Here is a 19,246-nt window from a genome sequence, read left to right as displayed (position 1 = left end):
GTTTATGGGCCCATTGAACAGTGACAGGGGTGAATGGAGAAAGAGGCAGGCTGTCCACAGAATGGCTCATCCTATTTATTTAATTATTGAACCTCTCAGCTGAAGTCTTTTCATGAACGTTTACATGGGACACGAGTATCTTAACATCCTTTGCCCTTTTGGAGAGATCTATCCACAAACTTTTCCCTAGATGTCTTTCTCACCAATTTCCCAATCATGTTCTTTCCTAGTCCATGACCATCTACCCAATTCATTGGCTACAGCCTATAAATCAGTGAGCAATTGCACACTTGGCCATTTCTCCTTCCAAATAAAATGTATGACCATGTGTACTGCCCGAAGCTGTGCCGCTGTGAAGATTTCCTTCACCACTGTCTTTCAGGGCTGTCTCAGGAAGGGGTTGTAATGCTGCAGCTGCCCACATCTGGATGGTGCCTGCATAAGATGCAGAACCATCAGTAAACGAGGCTCTGGTCTTCTCTTCCTCAGTCAATCAGAGAGCATACCCCCCCGAGGCTAAAGGTGGATGCTTGGCAGCAGATGGCATCATAGTGGGAGCAGAAGCCTTAGGCTTTTAGGCAACTTCCTCATGTAACTTGTTGGTGCCTTCAGGACCTGCTCAGTCCCAATCACATATGTACCACTTCCATTTGATAATAGATTGCTGCTGTGTACATCCTACTTTATGACTTGGTGGACCAGATAACATCCAGCTCATGATGGGTAGCTCAGGTCACATGGTAACTTGATGACCCATTGCCAAACATTCAGTTTCCATTAAGGCCCGATAGCAGGCCAAGAGCTGTCTCTCAAAGGGAGAATAGTTGTCTGCAGATGGTGGTAGAGCCTTGCTTCAAATTCCCAAAGTTCTCTTCTGTGATTCGCTATAGGGGCCTGCCAAAGGCTCTAAACAGCATCCCTATCTGCCACTGACAGTCAGGTCTGCTGAGATGGTCCAAGTGGTAGAGCAACCTGCACAGCAGCCTTCCGTTTGGTCCAGGCCCCATTCAATGATAGCAGCTTTCCGAGTCGCTTGGTAAATGGGCTAGAGGAGCACACTCAAGTGAAGAATGTGCCGTCTCCAGAATCCTGGGAGGCCACTGAACATTGTGCTTCTTTCTTGGTGGTGGGAGAGGCCAGATGCAACACTTAGAGCAGTGCAACCCTCACTTAGAAGGAATATATCTGTATGCCTCACACTACTGGCTCCTAAGAAGTTCACTGAGGTAGAAGGCCCTTGAAGTTTTTGTTGGCCTCTGATATGCATAGGTGTTGCCAACAAAGTCGTTGCTACCTCCTACTCACTTGGTCCAATCAGCATAATGTCACCAGTACAATGAACTAATGTGAAATTTTGTGAAAGAGACGGACGATCAAAATCCCTTCAAACGAAGTTGTGACACAGGGCTGAGGCGTTACTATATCCTTGAGGTAGAACTGCTGGCCTTGTCAGCTGAAAACAAATTGCTTCTAGTGGTCCTTATGGACTGGTACCAAGAAAAGGGCATTTGATAGACCAATAGCTGCATATCATGTACCAGGAGATGTGCTAATCTGCTCAAGAAAGGATACCACATCTGGTACAGCAGCAGCAATTGGAGTCAATCTCCATGACCCGTCTGTCTTCTGCTCTGTACGGATAGAGTTGAAATGAGATGTGGTAGGACTCACCACCCCTGCAGACAAACAGAACTTCCTCGGACTGACAGCTCCCAAGAATGTCACAGTGACCCTTTATATTTATTATGAAAGCTTGGCCTTAGCTTAGGCTTGTTCCCAACCTGCTCTTTTCTTAAATTATCCTGTTTACACTAATCTACGTTCCTTCTGTCACATGGCCCCCATCACAAGTCATAGGAGACAGGGAGGCATTGGGGAAGGAGTGAGAATTTGGGACCTGCGGCCTCTTCGCTCTTGCTATAGCATCTCAGCAAACATCAAGAGGAGAGAGGACACTAAGGTATAACTGTCCTGGAAGCTACAAGTCTCAGCTGGGCTGTAGCCTTTCTGACTGCCTCAGGCAATCTTTAGGATAGAATAAACCATCCCCTCAGGTCTATAGGGAGAAGCCAGAGGATAAGGAAAAAGGAATAGGGCTCAAGAGTAGCTCAGTGGGCAAAAAAAAAAGCCCTTGCTACCCAAGCCGGAATTACACCTTGATCCCACAATGGAAGACTAGAGTTGAGCCCCACCCACATACTGTGACATGTACATACATAACATAAGTAATAAAGAAAACAGTGCATTCATTTATTTATTTATTGAGACAGTTACTCCATACAGCCCTGGCTGTCCTGTAGACTCACTCTGTAGACCAGGCCTCTGCCTCTGCTAGGATTTAAGGGATGTGCCGTCACTGCCTCAGAAATAATGTTTTTATTTTTAACTTCTATGTATGTGTGTGCCTGTGCCCATGAGTGCAGGCGCCTCCAGAGGCTAGAGGTGTTGAATCTGCCTGGAGCTAGAGTTACAGGGAGGTTGTGAGCCACCCAAGGTGGGTTCTGGAAATCAAATTCTGGTCCTCTGGAAGAGCAGCAAGTGTTCTTAACAACAGAGCTGTTTCTCCAGCCCAAGTAAAAAAGGTTTTTGAAAGGCACCAGGCTAGGTGTAGTGGCTCATGCCTGTAATCCTGGTACTTGGGAGGCTAAGGCAGGCAGATCGCTGAAAGTTCTGAGTGAGCTCTTGTCTCATAAAAAGGGGGAGGCCTGATGGGTGGGGAGGGGACAGGATGTGGCTCAGTTGCTGAGCCATGCATAAAGTCCTGAGCTTGATCTGCAGCACCACGGAAAACTGGTGGTCCACACCTGTAATCTCAGCCTTCTGGAGGTAGAGGCAGGAGTATCAGAAGTTCAAGGTCATCAGCTGAGCAGTGAGTTGGAGGACAGCTAAGATATACAACTCGTCTATAAATAAGAACATAAGGGGGCTAGAGAGATGGTTCATAGGTTAAGAGCCCTGGCTGCTCTTCTAGAGGTCCTGAGTTCAATTCCCAGCAACTACATGGTGAATCACAACCATCTGTAATGAAATCTGGTGTCCTCTTTGGGCATGCAGGTAGAATACTGTATACATAATAAATAATTAAGTAAATATTAAATAAATGAAAAGATAAATAATAATAAATGTGTGGTTGCCAGGCACGGTGGTACACATCTGTATTCCCAGCACTCTGGGAGGCAGAGGCAGGCAGATCTTTGTGGGTTCTAGGCCAGCCTGGTCTACAAAACAAGTCCAGGAAAGCCAAGGCTACACAGAGAGACCCTGTCTCAAAAAAGCAAAAATAAAATTAAAAAAAAAAAAAAAAAAAAACAAAAAAGAAAAGAAAAAAAGAAAGAAAGAAATGTGTGGAGTTTAAGGCTTATCAGCCTCTGGGATAAGGAGTGTGTATTGAAAAGCCCTGTCTCCCCTGGGCTGATCTGACTGTTCTCTTCAGTATTTCTCCACCCAAGTCTGGGTCCTCTGGAGCCCCTTGCCTGAGTTTCCTCTCTGGAGACTGCCAGGGTGTGACTGCCTCCTGAGCATGAGTCTAGGAGAGGGCTTCAGGTCCTGCAGCTGTCTGCTCTAAGGTGGTCTCCTCCTCTTTCCTTGGCCCGCTTCCTGGTTGTCCAGTCTGCAGTAGCTCTTACCCACTCCTCCTCGTTCTAGAGCCTGCCTTGGATAAGGTCTTAGTGTTATGATCAGGAACACGAGGCCTCTTTCTTAGACTGTGAAAGGAACGGGATGAAGTGCAGAGTCTGGTTCTTAGTGGGAGCTAAGTGAGTGATAGCTGTTTTACTGTTCGCTGTGATTTCTTCTTGTTCCAGGAGGCAGATGGACTAATCACAGTCTGGATCGACTTTTAGTCCTGATGACTCCCACCGATAACTTGGACCTACATGTTGTTTAGCGACATTTTTATTTTTGTCTTTGACACCCCTCTTGCTGTCTGAGTAAATAACCTGTCCTGAATTGAGCTGTGTTTTTGGCACAAGTTTTCCTAACATTTCTAAGCCTGTTTCCTCGATATGTAAAGTGGGGATAATGAAATAAAGTGAAGATTCGATTTGAAAACAAAATAAGATCATGGAAAGGGCATAGTCTGGTGCACTGAGGAGAGGGCTGCTTAATCAGATCAGATGTCATTCTGTGTGTGCTGCTGGGCTTCGTGCAGCCCAGCGTCGTCAGGAGTAGGTACTGTTGTTCTCTGTCCTTGTTGGTGGCTTGCTTGTTCATGTGTGTTTGGTAGACTGGGTTTTTTACATTTGTTTATTTAATGTGTGGGAGAAAGAGTGGGCTGGCAAGTGTGTGTGAGTGTGCACACACAGCATAGCACAGTGTGCATGTGGAGGCTGGAGGCCAGCTTTTAGGGATGGATGCTCCCCTTCCACCCCGTGGTTTCAGGTCTGAACTCAGGTCTTCCGGTTTGGCAGTCAGTGCCTTTCTCCACTGAGGCGTCTCAGCAATTCAGATGGTGAATTTCTCCGGAGTGTCATGGATTCCTGACTGGCCTCAACCTTAGTAAGCAGCTGAGGATGACCTTGAACTCCTGATCATCTTTCGAAGCCTTCAAGTCTAGGATTATAGGTATATTCCACATGGCGGTATTTTGTTGTTGCTTTGTCTTGTTTTATTTTTTTAAAGACAAGATCTTCCTGTGTAGCCCCGATTGTCCTTTGACCTGTGGAGAGGTGCCATAATACACATGCCTATACTCATACACATATCACTTATGTGCACATACACACACACACTCACAATAATGATGAAGTTTTAAAACGTGAAAGAGAATCTGGAGAGATAGTTCAGCAGTTATGAACCCTGGCTGAATTTCTAGAGAAACTGGGTTCCAGTCCCAGCGCCCGCAAAGCGGCTCACAACCCTCTGTAACTACATCCCAGGAAATTTGGCTTCTCACAGCACTGCACAGACATGGTACACAGACATTCATGCAGGCAAAACATATAAAAATAAAAAAATAGCTGGGCCATAGTGGTGCACGCCTTTAATCCCAGCACTTGGGAGGCAGAGGCAGGTGGATTCAAAGTTGTGAGTTCAAAGTCGGCCTGGTATCCAAAGTGAGTTCCAGGACAGCCAAGGCTACATGGAGAAACCCTGTCTCAACCAGCTCCCTCCCCCCAAAAACAAAAACAAAAAGAGGTCAGTATTAGGAATGTATATGAGGAAAAAAAGTAGTTAACACAGCATAAAGCATCTTTCTGTTCCTTTGAATATCATCTTTTTTAGTTTATTTACATGCGCATCTCATTTTCAAGTACAGTTGTCCACTGCAATATCTTTCATTAAGTTTTTTACCTTTGCTTTTTGAGTTAAGTCAGTTAGGGAATTGCAGTGAGGCTGGCTTTTATTTCTCTTATTGAGACTTGGTTTCATGTAGTCCAGGCTGACCTTGGACTCCCGATATTATTGACAATCACCTTCAACTCCTGATCCCTTACACTTTCCAAGGGTTAACAGCACCATACTTGGCTGTATAAGAAGCTTTTCAAGGTTACATGTGTGGTAGGTTGTTGGGCCTGATAAGGCCTGCTGCATCTACCTGAACCTGGCTCGAGTTTGGAGACCTATCTTTAGCTTCTGATTTAAGAGGTGCTGCTTCCGGGCAAAAGTAATTCAGCATATCCACCTTAAAATTAACCCTGCCTGGTAACTGTTACGTGGAGTTTTCCCGCTGGCCCACCTCTCCTTGCACTACCTAACCTTGCCCTCTGCGTCATCTTACCTCACTTCCTTAAGCCTGCCCCCTGACCCAAACCTATAAAGAGGACCGCTTTATTCAATAAACCAAGTTCCTGCTTCAACAGATCTCCCAGCTCGGGGTGGTGTTTTATTCCCTGGGGCATCCAGGGAGGTTTGGGCTGTTGACACTCATCATCCGCTCAGCCATGGAGGGCATCCAGCTGGACTGGCCACCCTCCTCTCAGCTCCACCTGCCAGGTATCGACCTGGCAGTAGGTTATTCTGTCAGTAAGAGTCATTTCAGAGAAGTGAAGTGTTTGTTCTCTCCCTGGCCTAAGGCTGATGAGGTAGAGCTGCTAAACTAAGCAGGATAGAATAGATGGCTTCCACCCCACAGGGCCCCTTTTCAGTGCTCCTGGCAGCCAGGGAGGACAACACAAAGGAATAAGTGATGTTCACCTCCAAGTCCTCAGAGCCTAGCATGGGGTCTGTTAGGTCATAAGGCCTCACCATTGCCTATGAATAGTCACTTCTGTAGCAAGCAGATTCCGAGTATTCCTGGAAAGCATAGAGAAAGGAGCAATTAGCTCTCGCTGCAGAAGCTGGGGAAGCGTTCTCACAGGAGGAGACACTGGCTCTGAGGGGTTTCCAAGTCTAGGAAAATAGTCACTAGTCAACCCACAAGTACCCTAGGCTAATCCTGCTCAGTGGGATCAGCTCATGGTCCAAAGAAGCATAGGTAAAGGTTGGGGAAGTGAAGAGCAGAGATGGGAAGGGTAGACATGGATTGTAGATGTGCATGGGCTATGTGCAGATAAAGGGATCCCCCCACTGTAAATGGGAAATGCACCGAATTCTTCTAACACGAGGAATTTCCTTATTCACTTTAGAGCATCGGTTGTTTGTCTCATGATGCCAGGGCTAACTGGAGTTGTGGCATATGCTGCTGCCCAGCATCAAAAGAAAAAAAAGCTGGGGGCTGGAGAAATGGCTCTGTGGTTAAGAATGCTACTGGCTGCTCTTTCAGAGGACCTCTGTTTGATTCCCAGCACCCATACCTACAGCTCACACCTTCTGTAACTAACACCAGTTCCAGGAGAATTGATGCCCTCTTATGGATTCCAAGGACACTAGGCTTGCATGTAGTACAGACACACACACACACACACACACACACACACACAAACACACACAAAACAAAATATTAGAAACTGAAAAGCTGAACATGATGGCTTACACTTAAAAATTCCAGCACTCAAACGCTGAAGCAGGAGGATCACTGTGAGTTAAGAGGCCAGCCTTGGTGAAAGGGGAGGGAGAGAAAGAAAATGAGAGAGAAGGAGAACACACTCATGCTGGACAGACGGGGTTCAGCGACGAACAACGCTTGCTGCTCTTGCAGAGCATCGTGCTTAGTACTCAGAACCCTCTAACTCCAGTTCCAGGGGATCCAACATCCTCTTCTGGCCTCTGAGGGCACCAGGCCGACATGTGGTACACATATGTGCATGCAAGTAAAATACTCGAATCATGGAATCAGTCAATAAATATTTTTAGAAGAAAGAGAAGCTAGACGTGGTGGCAGGCCGGACAGTGGCACAGGCCTTTCATCCCAGCACTCGGGAGGCAGGCAGAGCTCTGTGAGTTTGAGGCCAGCCTGGTTTACAGAGTGAGTTCCAGGGCAGCCAGGGCTAAAACAGAGAAACCCTGTTTCAAAAACAACAACAACAACAACAAAAAACAAAAAACAACAAAACAAAGCCAAAAAGATGTGGTGACACATGCCTATAATTCCTAGAGGAAGCTAAGGTAAGAGGACCACTGGAGGAGGACATGGGATTGGAAAGAGGCCAATTCCAGGCATAGGAAATTGAGGTATAAAGATGCTAAAGTCCATTGGAACAATAAGACTATTGAATGTTGTCTGAAAGAAAGGTGGAAGCCGGTGGAGGTTCTGGAAAGGGGTGAATCAAGGAAGTTGGGAATCATCTGGTAAAAAGTTTTAAATGGCATGCAGTGAGGCTAAGGTTTACTCTGAAGGCAATTCAGTCATTAGTTACTAATCAGGAAAGTGGATTCGCAGATCATAAATGAAGTGGGAAGTGAGCAAATACTTGGAAACCAGTTATCTCTTATATGGCTGATGGGCCCAGATGTATAGACAGCTGTAATCCCAGCATTTGGGAGTGGATGAAGGACAGTCAGGAGCTAAAAGTCATCTCCAGCAACACAGCAAGATAGAGACCAGCGTAGGGCACATGAGATCCTGTCTCAAAAAATAAACTCGAAACAAAACAACAGATTGTGCATGAATCCAAGCAAGGCAAGAAAGGAAGTAAAAGAGATGCTGTGCATGCCTGTAATACCAGCATTGGAGGAGGCAGAGGCAAATGGATCCTGTGAGTTCAAGGCCAGCCTGGTCTACATAGCAAGTCCAGGAAAACCAAGGCTACACAGAGAAACACTGTCTTGAAAAACTAAAGAGACAGAGAGACAAACACACAGAGAAACACACACAGAGAGAGGCTGGTTTTAAAATACCTCAGGAGTCCAGTGAATAAGACAGCTTATTGCAGGGTGCCTGTGGGACTGAGGAGAGGTGTTACAGCTCTGAGGAGAAAGGCTTCCCAACTCATAAACTGCCCTGGTGCACGTGTTGCAGCTCTGAAGGGAAAGGTATCCCAGCAGTCAGGAGCAGAGGAATACCAGTATAACAAACCTCACACAAGACATTTATTGAGAAGGACGGAAGAGAGTGGCTGACTCTGCTCAGGCAAGAAGCGGAAAAGGACTCAGGCTTTAGATATGGTTTTGCCGGGGAAGGGTTGAGGAGCTTTCCAGGGTGTTCTGGGATGGGCGGAATTTTGTAGCCCAATCTTGTTTGTTTGTTTGTTTGTTTGTTTGTTTGTTTTTCTGTGGGGCGGCGGCTGACTATCTCTGTTCTGAGAGGCTTACAGCCATTAGTCTCCTGGGAGGCCTGGCTGCTCAGCTTCATGAAGAGGAAGATGTTGGATTCTGTTTCACACAAACTAAGATCAGGTGGGAAATGAGCACTTGGCAGGGAAATACTTTCATAACTGAAAATACTTTCAAATTGCAGAGGCATAGGACGTTCATAGTAATTGGGGCAGACAGCTTTGAGGAGCTTGGGAACAAACGAGGAAAAACACCTGCCTGGGCTGACAGAGGTGGCATATGACATAGGAGAATTTATGCAAGGTCGATAGAGCACGATTCACTTTAAGCACTGCAGTTTAAGGAATTAGGTTTCCAAGCCAGTGCTGGGAGAAGTGATTTACAAAGAATATTCTACTGCGGGGCACTTTTAAAGATGACGGCTCTCACAGTCACTTAGACTGAGCGTTCTCCTGCAGGCTTTCTAGAAGCCGGAGGAGCTGACTACCTGCTTAACACACCTCTGCAGCCTTCCTCAGAGGCCCTCATTTCTTCCGAGCCGAATCTTTCCCACGTGTAAAATGCCAACAGTGCCACACCACAAAGCGTCGGGCATACAGTGTGTGCCCTGTAATTGCCAGTTCTGACTTGTTACATTGTCTAACTTGGGTCTTTGTCAACGCTTAGAAGTGTGTGGTCTGAGGTCCTAACTGGAGTGCGCGCTGTCTCCTGTACCCACACCAGACTGTGGAAGGGGCAAGGCGGTGAGTGGTCTGCGCAGCCGCAGAATGGATTGCAATAGCGCCTACAGCCTCTAGGGGGCCCCAGGGACCGCCCAGGTTCTCCTCGCCCCGCCCCGCCCCGCCCTGAGGGGTCAGGGTTCAGTGGGTGGTGACAAGCCGGCTGAAGGTGGCGGTGATCGGGAGTCCTGGGTCTATGGCGCCACCGCAGCGATGTCCTCTGTGTCGCCAAACTTTCTTCTGTGGTCGTGGACACGTCTACAGCCACAAGCACCAGCGGCAGTTGAAGGGGGCTCTGGAGCGGCTTCTGCCGCAGGTGCGGACGCGGGGCTGGGGGAGGCCGGAGATGCGGGCTGTGGTTTCAGGGTCCTAGCTGGCTTCCGTCCTGCAGGTGGAGGCCGCCCGCCGGGCCGTCCGCGCCGCCCAGGTGGAGCGTTATGTCCCCGAGCATGATCGGTGCTGTTGGTGCCCGTGCTGTGGCTGCGAAGTGCGGAAACACCTGAGCCATGGAAACCTGACAGTGCTGCAGGGCGGCCTGCTGGAACATCTGGCCAGGTGATAGCTGGGGAACACCCCTCGCCCCGGTACACACGCAGAGAGGCGCACACAGGTGGCGTGGAAAGTTGGAAGTGGGGAGAGGACGGTCGGTTTTGTGACTTAGTTGGGGTATGAATTACCTCGGAGCATAGGGTGTCTTAGCCCCACTGTGGTCCCAGTGGTGTAGGTGGTTTTGCTAAAAAAAGCCAGCTTGCCCTCCTCCTCCCACTTTATTGGAAGAAAGGAGTTCTGAGATAGAGACCTGCCTTGTCCACGGAAGCAACCCAGAGGCCAATCTGCATTACCTATCTAATGCTTTGATGCCTAGTACCGTTTTGCTGCTTTAATGTAGCTGCGATTACTCTTCCTTTCCATTCTCAGCCCAGAGCATAAGAAAGCTACTAACAGATTCTGGTGGGAGAACAAGGCCAATGCCCAAATGAAAGAGAAGTTTCTGATCTCCCCCCAGGACTATGCAAGGTAAGTCATCTGTTATAAAAGATGTAGCAAAGTGAACTCTACAGATCTTTGTCAGGCACAAAAGCTTCTATCAATTGGAAAGTTCGGAGGGAGTGCGGTGGTTCTAATCCCATGACTAGGGAGGCGGAGAGTGGATCCTTGAGAGTTGGAAGCCAGCCTGGGTACAGAATGAGACCTTATCTCGAAACCAGAACAGACTGGGGAAGTTCAGCTATGTCGGCGCTCATTTATTGTTGCAGGTCCTAGCCGAATCAGGGTCACAAACTCCAGATCCGCCCAAGCCATGTACTGGAAAGTCCAGCAAGGATTTCATTATTATCTAGTGTTTTCATAGCACTTTTTTTTTTTTTCCTTTTTGAGATAGGGTTTCTCTTTGTAGCCTTTGCTGTCCTGGACTCACTTTGTAGACCAGGCTGGACTCAGACTCACAGAGATCCGCCTCCCTGAGTGCTGGGATTACAGGTCTGCACCACTGTGTCCAGCTTCATAGCACTTTTTATCAGTACACCCACACATTAAAAACGTGTTGACTGGGTATGGTGCCTTAGGCCTGTAGTCCCAGCTGTTTGGAAGGCTGAGACAAGAAGTCAGAGGTCAGAAGAGGCTATCTTGATCCCCGGGAACTGGAGTCACAGATGGTGGTAAACTCTCTTGTGGGTGCTTTAAACCTATGTTTCTATAAAGCAGGTAGTACTTTTAATGTCTGAGCTATTTCTTCAGCATCCAGCATCTGATTTTTGATGAGTGAATGAAGAGCTATAGAAACTTATTATTGAGGGTAATGAATTTTCTTTTCCTTTTTTTTTTTTTTTTTGAGGCAGGGCCTCTCTGTAGTCTTGGTTGTCCTGGAACTCACTATTAGATTGGGCTGGCCATGAATTCACAGAGACCTGCCTCTACCATTTAAAAAAAAAAAAAGGTATAAAAGAGTATACCAATGCAGATTATAGGTATATTGCTGCACCCAGGAGGCTAAGACAATTGCCTCACTTGCTTAGAGATAGGATCTCAGTATATAATCCATGCTGGCCTCAAACTCAAGATCTTTCTCCCTCCACTTCCTCAGTGGTGGTATTAGTTAAGACTTATTTTTATTTTATGTATAGGAGTGTTTTGCCTGTATATGTATATGTGTATATGCTGTGAGCATGTAGTGCCTGCAGAGGCCAGAAGAGGATGTCATGTACCCTAGAAGTAGAGTTATGACAGTTGTGAACCAGCATTTGGGTGCTAAAAACTAAAACCAGGTCCTCTCCAAGAGCATCAAGAGCTTTTAACCTCTGAGCCATTTCTCTAACCCTTATTATTATTATTATTATTCTTGATAATGGTGTCTGTGTATGCATGTGTGCAAATTTAGGTGTCCTGGCGGCCAGAGGTGGCGTTTCCCTGGAGCTGGAGTTACAGGCAGTTGTGAACAGGCCCGCCTTTGTGTTGGGTGTGAATTTGGGTGGATCTTTCTCCACATCAATACTGTTTGTTTTGTTTTGTTTTTGAAGATTGATTAGTGTGTGTGTGTGTGTGTGTCTGTGTGTGTGTGTGTGTTGGGTATGTGCTTGTGAGTGCTGCTGCACAAGGAAACCAGAAGCATCAAACCCCCTGGAGTTGGAGTTATAGGTTGTTGTCAGCTGCCCAACATGGATGCTAAGAACTGAACTTGACTCATTGGAAGAGCAGTATATGCTTTTCTTTAAAAAAATATATATATATATTTATGTGTATGGGTTTTTACCAGCATGTATTTGTGTGCCTGGTGCCCTCTAAAGGTAGAAGGGAGCATTAGATGCCCTGGAACTAGAGTTATAGTCTCCATGAACCACCGAATGGGCACTGGGAGTCCATCCTGACAGAGTTCTCTAGAAGAGCAGCCAGTGCTCTTAACCACTGAGGTATCTCTTCTTAAGTATTGCAGTATAAAACAAATACAAATATGTTGTTGGGGACCAGAGTTTTTGCTGTGGCAGAAGGGAGATACATGTTAGGAATGGAGGGATTTAAATAGGAAAATACCCTACAAATTCCTTAGGTATAAAGGTTAAGTGGAGGGACTGTCTCTGACATGAACTCAGTGACTAGCTCTTTGACCACCCGCCCTGAGGGAGAGGCAGCCTTGCCAGGGCACAGAGGAGGACAAGGACATTACAGCCAGTCCTGATGAGACCTGATAAGCTAGGGTCAGATGGAAGGGGGGGACCTCCCTATCAGTGGACTTAGAGAGGGACATAAGAGGAGATGAGAGAGGGAGTATGGGATTGGGAGGGAATGAGGAAGGGGGCTACAGCTGGGATACAAAACAAATAAAATGTAATTAATATAAAAAAATAAAAATTTAATTAAAAAAATAAAGATTAAGTGGGCTGGGCAGTGGTGGCGCACATCTTTAATCCTAGCACTCAGGAGGCAGAGGCAGATCTCTGTGAGTTTGAGCCAGCCAGTGTTATACAGAGAAACCCTGTCTCAAAAAGCCAAAAAAAAAAAAAAGGGTGGCATTAATGGGGACAGGGTAAGTGCTGGCACTTCACCAACAGTGTAATATTTCTGTTAGAAACTTTTAACCTGAGTGGCGCATGCCTTTCATCCCAATGTGGATTTCTGTAAGTTCAAGGACAGCCTGGTCTACCGGGGCTAGAGATCATTCTCAGCGGTTAAGAGAACTTTACTCCTCTTGCAGAAGGCTTGAGTTCAGTTTCCAGTTCCCACTAGTTGTGCAGCTCACAACCACCCATAACTGTAGCTCAAAGTGATCCAACGTCCTTTTCTGCAATCCAAGGGAACCAGAAAGGCATGTAGCATACAGACATACATGCAGGCAAAACATCCAAATGTGTTTAAAAAATAAAGGCTCGTAGAACTGTGTGACAGTGTTAGGTGTACTAGGTAAGAGGAATAGATGCTCACTTTAGCAGTTTTTTCGTTTGAAAATTCTCAGAATTAAGCTGAGCATGGTGGTTCATTCCTGTAATCTCAGCACTAAGATTGGAGTTGAGGTGAGGTGGAGTTGGCTGAGGTGGAGTTCCATGCTAGTTTAAGCTATACAATCGGATCCTGCCTGCCATTGTGTTTTTTTTTCCCTCAGAATCAGAAACTATCCACTGAAATGTTCTTTATAGCTGGTGGGGCTGGAGTTTTAGGTGGATTTATCTCTTTTTCAGTATTTCTGTAATTATATTTTTAGGTTTAAGAAATCCATGGTGAAAGGCTTGGATTCCTATGAGGAAAAAGAGGATGGTGTGATTAAAGAGGTAGGAAGAAAGGCCTCTGAAGGACCTCTCCCCATAGTCCTGAACCGACCTAAGTATTGTCTCTCCCACAGATGGCAGCTCAGATCCGTGAGGTAGAGCAGAGTCGGCAGGAAGTGGTCCGCTCTGCCTTAGAGGTTGGTTTCCCTCGGAGGACCCTGAGCAGTATCCAAACCCACTGATGCCCGGCGTTTCCTGTCCAGCATTTCAAGTCAGCTCTCCTCTCAGGAACTACTGGGTCACAAGTTCATATGCCTCAATTCCCTTCCCTGTTCACCCGGGGCAGGCCGCTTTAGTAGAGATGTGGGTAGGGCTGGGAGCTGGCAGATGGGCAGTACCCTCCGTAAGTTACTGGAGTCTGCAGTGTTGGGGGCATGGCCCAGGCAGGCTCTTAAGCACTTTAGACACATTTATTTTTCCTGAATCAAACTCAGCCTCAGGCAGAGCCAGATCCAGAAGAGGGCTCTTCGGCTTCTGGAAGCTGGAAAGCAACCAATGGGTAAGTTACTAGGGAGCATCTTGAGTTGGATGCTGGGAAATGGGAGCAGACCTAATCTTTGCCACCCTCGCTGCTCAAGGACCTCATCTGCCAGTCTGGCTCCTCTATCTTTTCAGCCACATAGCCTCCAGCTCACAGCAGGTAACACACTTGGACCCGCAACGTGTTCCAGAGCTTGACTGGATGGAGACAGGACAGCACCTAACTTTCATAGGCCATCAGGTACAATGGACAAGCAAACCCAGAGTTGTCACCAACCCTTCAGGTGCCAGAACACTATTTCGGCTTTTCTACCTACTCTAGCTATCTTCATCTTCTCCATTTATTTTCCCTTACTGAACCCTTCCTTGGTAGTGTTCCCAGACTCCTTTGCAACTTTTCAGGGTGTTCAGCATCAGGGATTTGAAGCTATGCCCTACTACCCTGCCACTGAATCCTAGCACCTCCTTCCATTTTTTGTTGTCATGTAACTTTGCCAACCAGTTTTACCCCATCTACCTCAGTCCCACCTTGGGATTGTTCTCAGTGACTGGTGAGTTCTTCAGAAGTGAAGCAGATTGTCACAAGTTGTGTTCCCTCCCTTAACATTTACTGTCTCTAGCTATTTTATCTTAGATCTATTTTCCCTCCCCATTTTTACCACAGGACACACCTGGAGTTGGCAACATCCACTCAGGTAAGTTTCTGAAGTGTTTGTGTGGCTGGTTTTGTTGAGGCAGGCTCTCACTGTGTAGACGTGGCTAGGGGTGGCCTGGAAATCACCGGCGAGTGCTGACATTGAAGGTGTATCACCACACTCAGCTCTTTTAAGACAGATTAACTCTTAGCTCATGCAACTCAAGTGCTAGAATTAGACATGCCATATTTAACCAGTTTGCTGTTTTGTTTTTTAAATAAAGCTTTGAAATTTGTATGCAAAATAGATAAAAACTTGCAAGAGGTGAGGAAATGGTTCAATGAGAGTACTTGCTTCCAATCTGCAGTAACCATAAGTCACACGTGACTTTAACCCTTGCTGGCCAGCAACCCTAGCTGAAACCAGGCTTTAGTTACTGGCATTCTCAATGCAAGACACAGCAAAAGAAAACCTTTGTTCAGCACTTGGGAAGCTGAGGCAGGGAGCTCTTGATTTTGAAGCCTGCCTGAGCTAACTGCATGCAACAAGTGCTTGGCAGTGAGGTGGAACTTGCCGTAGTTCTGGGAGTAGAATATACCACCTTGAAAGAGCTCAGCTGCACTTACAAATATCCCTTCCAGAGCACAAAAGCTTTAGGAGTAAAACCCCGGAAAAGTGCAGTTATATTGGAAGTGTTTTAATGAAGCCTAATGCTTCATTGAACTATTAATTCAGGGCTTTCACTGTAGTAACTCATACTTTTATCAGGATTTTTCCTTTAAAAAAAAAAAGCAAACAAAACCACTCATACTTTTACCAGGATTTTTCCTTAAAAAAACAAAACCAAACCAAATAACCGGTGGTGCTATTGCATTCCTTTAAAGCACTGGCAAGTGGATCTGAGTTCAATGCCAGCTTGGTCTTCAAAGTAAGTTCCAGGACAGCCAAGGCTACAGAGAAACCCCATCTCAAAACAGAAAAGCCTTATGACCTCAGTAGACACAAGGCATGGGCATGGTACAGACATAAACACAGGCAAAACATAATACACATAGAAGTGAAGTAAAATCTAAAAAGCCACCAGAGAATATGGCTTCAGCCATGCCTATGCTGCCTACTGCCAAGCTCCAGGATCTCTGTGCTTTAATTACAAGCATACCTAGCTGGAGCATGTCCGACAGTATTGTGGATCTTAAAGGGCTTTGCTTTGTTCTAGGTGCTACACCCCCCTGGATGATCCAAGAGGAGGAACACAACTCTGGAAACCTCCCCATAGGACCTTCCTATGAAGAATTCCTTAAAGAAAGTAAGCAAGCTATCCCAAGCAAAACTCACTTCAAGTGTTTACATTCAAAGCATTACCCAAGGTGCTAGCTGCAGCGCAGTAACCTGCCTATAGACTCAGCTTAGTTGTCTGAGACAAGACTACTTAAATTCAAGATTAGCTGGGTCAGCTTATTTTCTGTTTGCAGAGGAAAAACAGAAACTGAAGAAACTCCCCCCAGAGCGAGTTGGTGCAAACTTTGACCACACCTCCAACACCAGTGCGGGTTGGTTGCCCTCTTTTGGCAGAGTCTGGAATAACGGACGCCGCTGGCAGTCCAGGTATGGATAAATCTCCAGAGTTTAATTAGCTACCTCCCTACAGGTTTTCTACTAATCTTGCTAAGTCCTTATTTCCTTTCAGGCATCAATTCAAAACTGAAGTGGCAACAAGAAGCAAGCAGTCACAATAAAGGAAAAAAGCTGAAGGGTCTCAGCCTGATACTCTTCTGATCTCATGGCCAACAACTCCAGCAACCATTCATTTAACTTAATAAAGTTTTATTTTTCAAAATGCACAGCTGATTGAACCTGTAAAAAAAAAAAAAAAAAAAGGAAAAAAATTAAATCATAATATAAGGCTCTCAAAGAGGGAATATACAATACTCCAACTGAAGGACCTCCAGTTCCCACCTGCTCATGCATCTTCACCAGCAGCTGGGGCATCTCCACCCTTTGTGTTTCTGGTGTAAATTACTTGGGCTCTGTGCTTTGAAACCAGCTTGATGAGTCCTAAGGAGAAAGGGTAAGGTTTTAAAACTTCAATTTGAAGGTTTTGCCTACATGAGTCTGTGTATATTCACAAATGTGTGTGCACCCGGTTATCTGAGAAGGCAACCTGACCCTCTGGAACTGGCATTACAAAGGGTTTTGAGCAATCTCTCCAGCCTTAAAGATATGACATTTTTCTCAAGTTAGCAGATGCTTTACACACATTTGCTATTTCTTTTCCAAACAGAATTACTTAGCAATTAGACCATCGGTGCTTATACTCTAGTCCATGCTAGTCTGGGAATTGGTACTGATCAGCCTTCAATGTGCTGGGATTTACAAGTATATGCATTTGAGCAGGGTAGTGGTGCCAGGCAGAGGCCAGCCTGGTACAAAGTGAATTCCAGGACAGCCAGGGCTACAGAGAAATCCTGTCTGAGGCAGGGAACAAACTAACGTGTGAACCACCAATGTTTTTTTTTAAGGATTTCCTATAAATTTAGTGTGTCTAAGTGCAGGGAGAATCAATTATCAGGAGTCAGTTTTCTTCTTCCATGCTGAGGCAAGATCTTCCTGCTGCTGCTACTGCATAGCAGTATACTAGGCTAACTGGCCTCAGAGCTTCCAGATCATTCTCCGGCTTCTTCCAATCTTGCCATAGAATATTTTGCACGAGGCTATGTAGGACAGGCACGTCTCTACCAGGTATCCTTCAGACCCCGAGCATAAATTTAATGGGCCACTATGCCCACATAAGGTCGACAGCTTATACTTGTGCTCCAACTAAAACTACAACACCCAGACCCTGTCACTTGAATCAGTGTAATTAGAAGAAATGGCAAATCGAAGGCAGGAAGATTATTTGCCTAGATTAAATAGCGAAACGGTAACGCAAAACAGCAGGGCATGGTAGTGCTTGCCTTCAATCCCAATATTAGTAAAAAGGATCAGGAATTCAAGGCCAGCTATAAATGAGAAGAACAGCAGTAGCTGGGCATGGTGGTGACTTTAATCTCAGCACTGGAGAGGCAGAGACAGGTCTATCTCTGTGGGTTCAAGGCCAGTCTGGCCTTTAATCCCAGCACTCAGACAGGAGGATCTCTGTGAATTCTTAAATTAGATCAAAGTTCTAGGACAGCCACGGCTACACAGAGAAACCTTGTCTCGGGGAAGAAAAACATCCTGCCCCCCCCCCCAAATGATGCTACCAACAAAACAACCCAGCCCTAAAAACACCTCTTACCTTTACTAAGTAGCTCCTGAAGGGCTGCCCTGGCCAAGGAACCACGAATCTTCAGTCTCTCAGAGACCACAGCTGGAGTAATAAGCTTATAGTTGGGAACTTCCTTACATAATTTGTCATATGTGGCTTTGTCAAACAGCACCAGGTTGTTGAGCTTGTCCCGAACTTTACCTTTGGACCACTTCTGCTCGTTAAGAACAAACACAAGCACTAGTCAGTTTCTCTCACAAGCAACACATGTCTGAGAAACCTTTGTCACCCCCTCAGGAAAGTTAAAGACTAAAAGCAGCAACGAAAACACTCTTACGGCTGGGGGGGGGGGGGGTCACCACATCATGGAGAACTGTATAAATGAGTCGCAGCATTAGGAAGGTTGAGAAACACTGCTTTAAAAATATATATATACCACCGTATTCTTGAAAATGACTACGAACTTGAGTAGAGATAATTAAGTCAAAAAGCTGGACCAGGTGGTGACGCCTATACCCCCAGCACTCGGGGAGGCAGAGGCAGACGGGATCTCTCTGAGTTCTAAGCCAGCCTGGTCTACAAAGCCGAGTCCAGGACAGCCAGGGCTACACTGAGAAACGCTGACTTGAAACACAAAACAAAAACCCAAAAGACAAAGTCAAAAGTATGATTCTAGAACTCACTATCTGGAAAAAAAAAAAAATCACATTACAGGTTCACAAAAGGTCCCCTAAAATCTTTCTCTTACCTTCTTTTTGGCCTTGCCACCAGACTTATTTACTGGGTCTTTGTCTTTTTTGGCTGACTTTCCGGCATCCTTCTTCTTCTTATCGTCCTTGGGAGGCTAGGGAAAGAAAGCGGGAATGCAGGCTGGTCATAGGGTGGCCCCACGCGCTCCCATCGAAGTTCTTCACCAACCCCGGCGGCGGCGCCGGAGCACATGGACGCAATGCCCGCGGCCGCCCCGAGACGCAGGGCCGCAGATCACGAAGCGCTGCGCAGAGTCGCCTCCACCACCCCCCAGCACCGCTCGGCCCTCTGAACCCCGCTGCTCGGCACTAGCGAGCCTCACCATGGCGAAGCTCCGAGAGCGGCGACGACCCCTGCAGCCTCACTAAGATGTCGGAAAAAAAGGAAGCCCGTCCGCCCGACAGTCCCAGAAACCTCCGCCTCGAGAGAGTACTTCCGGGGCAAGGGGTGGGGCCATGTTCGGGCTACTCTCCGCCTCATCCTGTCGCGTTAGACGGAATAGGGGGAGCGGCTTCCACCATGAAACCTATTCCCCCTAGGCGCTAGCCGTAAATTGCTTGACCCTGC

General features: G+C 46.5%; 2 protein-coding genes across 2 annotated transcripts; one reads left to right on the top strand and one right to left on the bottom strand.

The window, feature by feature from the left end:
* The first annotated feature begins 9,469 nt into the window (after nucleotides 1-9,469).
* On the top strand, nucleotides 9,470-16,523 carry Cenatac (centrosomal AT-AC splicing factor). Its single transcript, XM_055621814.1, has 11 exons — nucleotides 9,470-9,627; nucleotides 9,703-9,866; nucleotides 10,230-10,328; nucleotides 13,504-13,570; nucleotides 13,642-13,704; nucleotides 14,002-14,066; nucleotides 14,183-14,288; nucleotides 14,712-14,742; nucleotides 15,899-15,988; nucleotides 16,155-16,287; nucleotides 16,370-16,523. The coding sequence occupies exons 1-11, from the start codon at nucleotides 9,508-9,510 to the stop codon at nucleotides 16,416-16,418; spliced, it is 987 nt and encodes a 328-aa protein (XP_055477789.1). The 5' UTR covers nucleotides 9,470-9,507; the 3' UTR covers nucleotides 16,419-16,523.
* Rps25 (ribosomal protein S25) lies at nucleotides 16,486-19,098 on the bottom strand. Its single transcript, XM_055621818.1, has 5 exons — nucleotides 19,002-19,098; nucleotides 18,678-18,773; nucleotides 17,960-18,143; nucleotides 16,639-16,737; nucleotides 16,486-16,536 (listed from the first exon to the last, which is right to left on the bottom strand). Exons 1-4 carry the CDS (start codon nucleotides 19,002-19,004, stop codon nucleotides 16,643-16,645), a joined length of 378 nt encoding a protein of 125 aa, XP_055477793.1. The 5' UTR covers nucleotides 19,005-19,098; the 3' UTR covers nucleotides 16,486-16,536; nucleotides 16,639-16,642.
* Between the last annotated feature and the right edge of the window lie 148 nt (nucleotides 19,099-19,246).

Source organism: Psammomys obesus, unplaced genomic scaffold (genome assembly GCF_907164565.1).
Source record: "Psammomys obesus unplaced genomic scaffold, mPsaObe1.curated_primary_1811, whole genome shotgun sequence".
Taxonomy (NCBI): domain Eukaryota; kingdom Metazoa; phylum Chordata; class Mammalia; order Rodentia; family Muridae; genus Psammomys; species Psammomys obesus.
The sequence above is the reverse complement of the archived record's forward strand: the minus strand, read 5'-3'. Positions and strand labels throughout refer to the sequence as shown.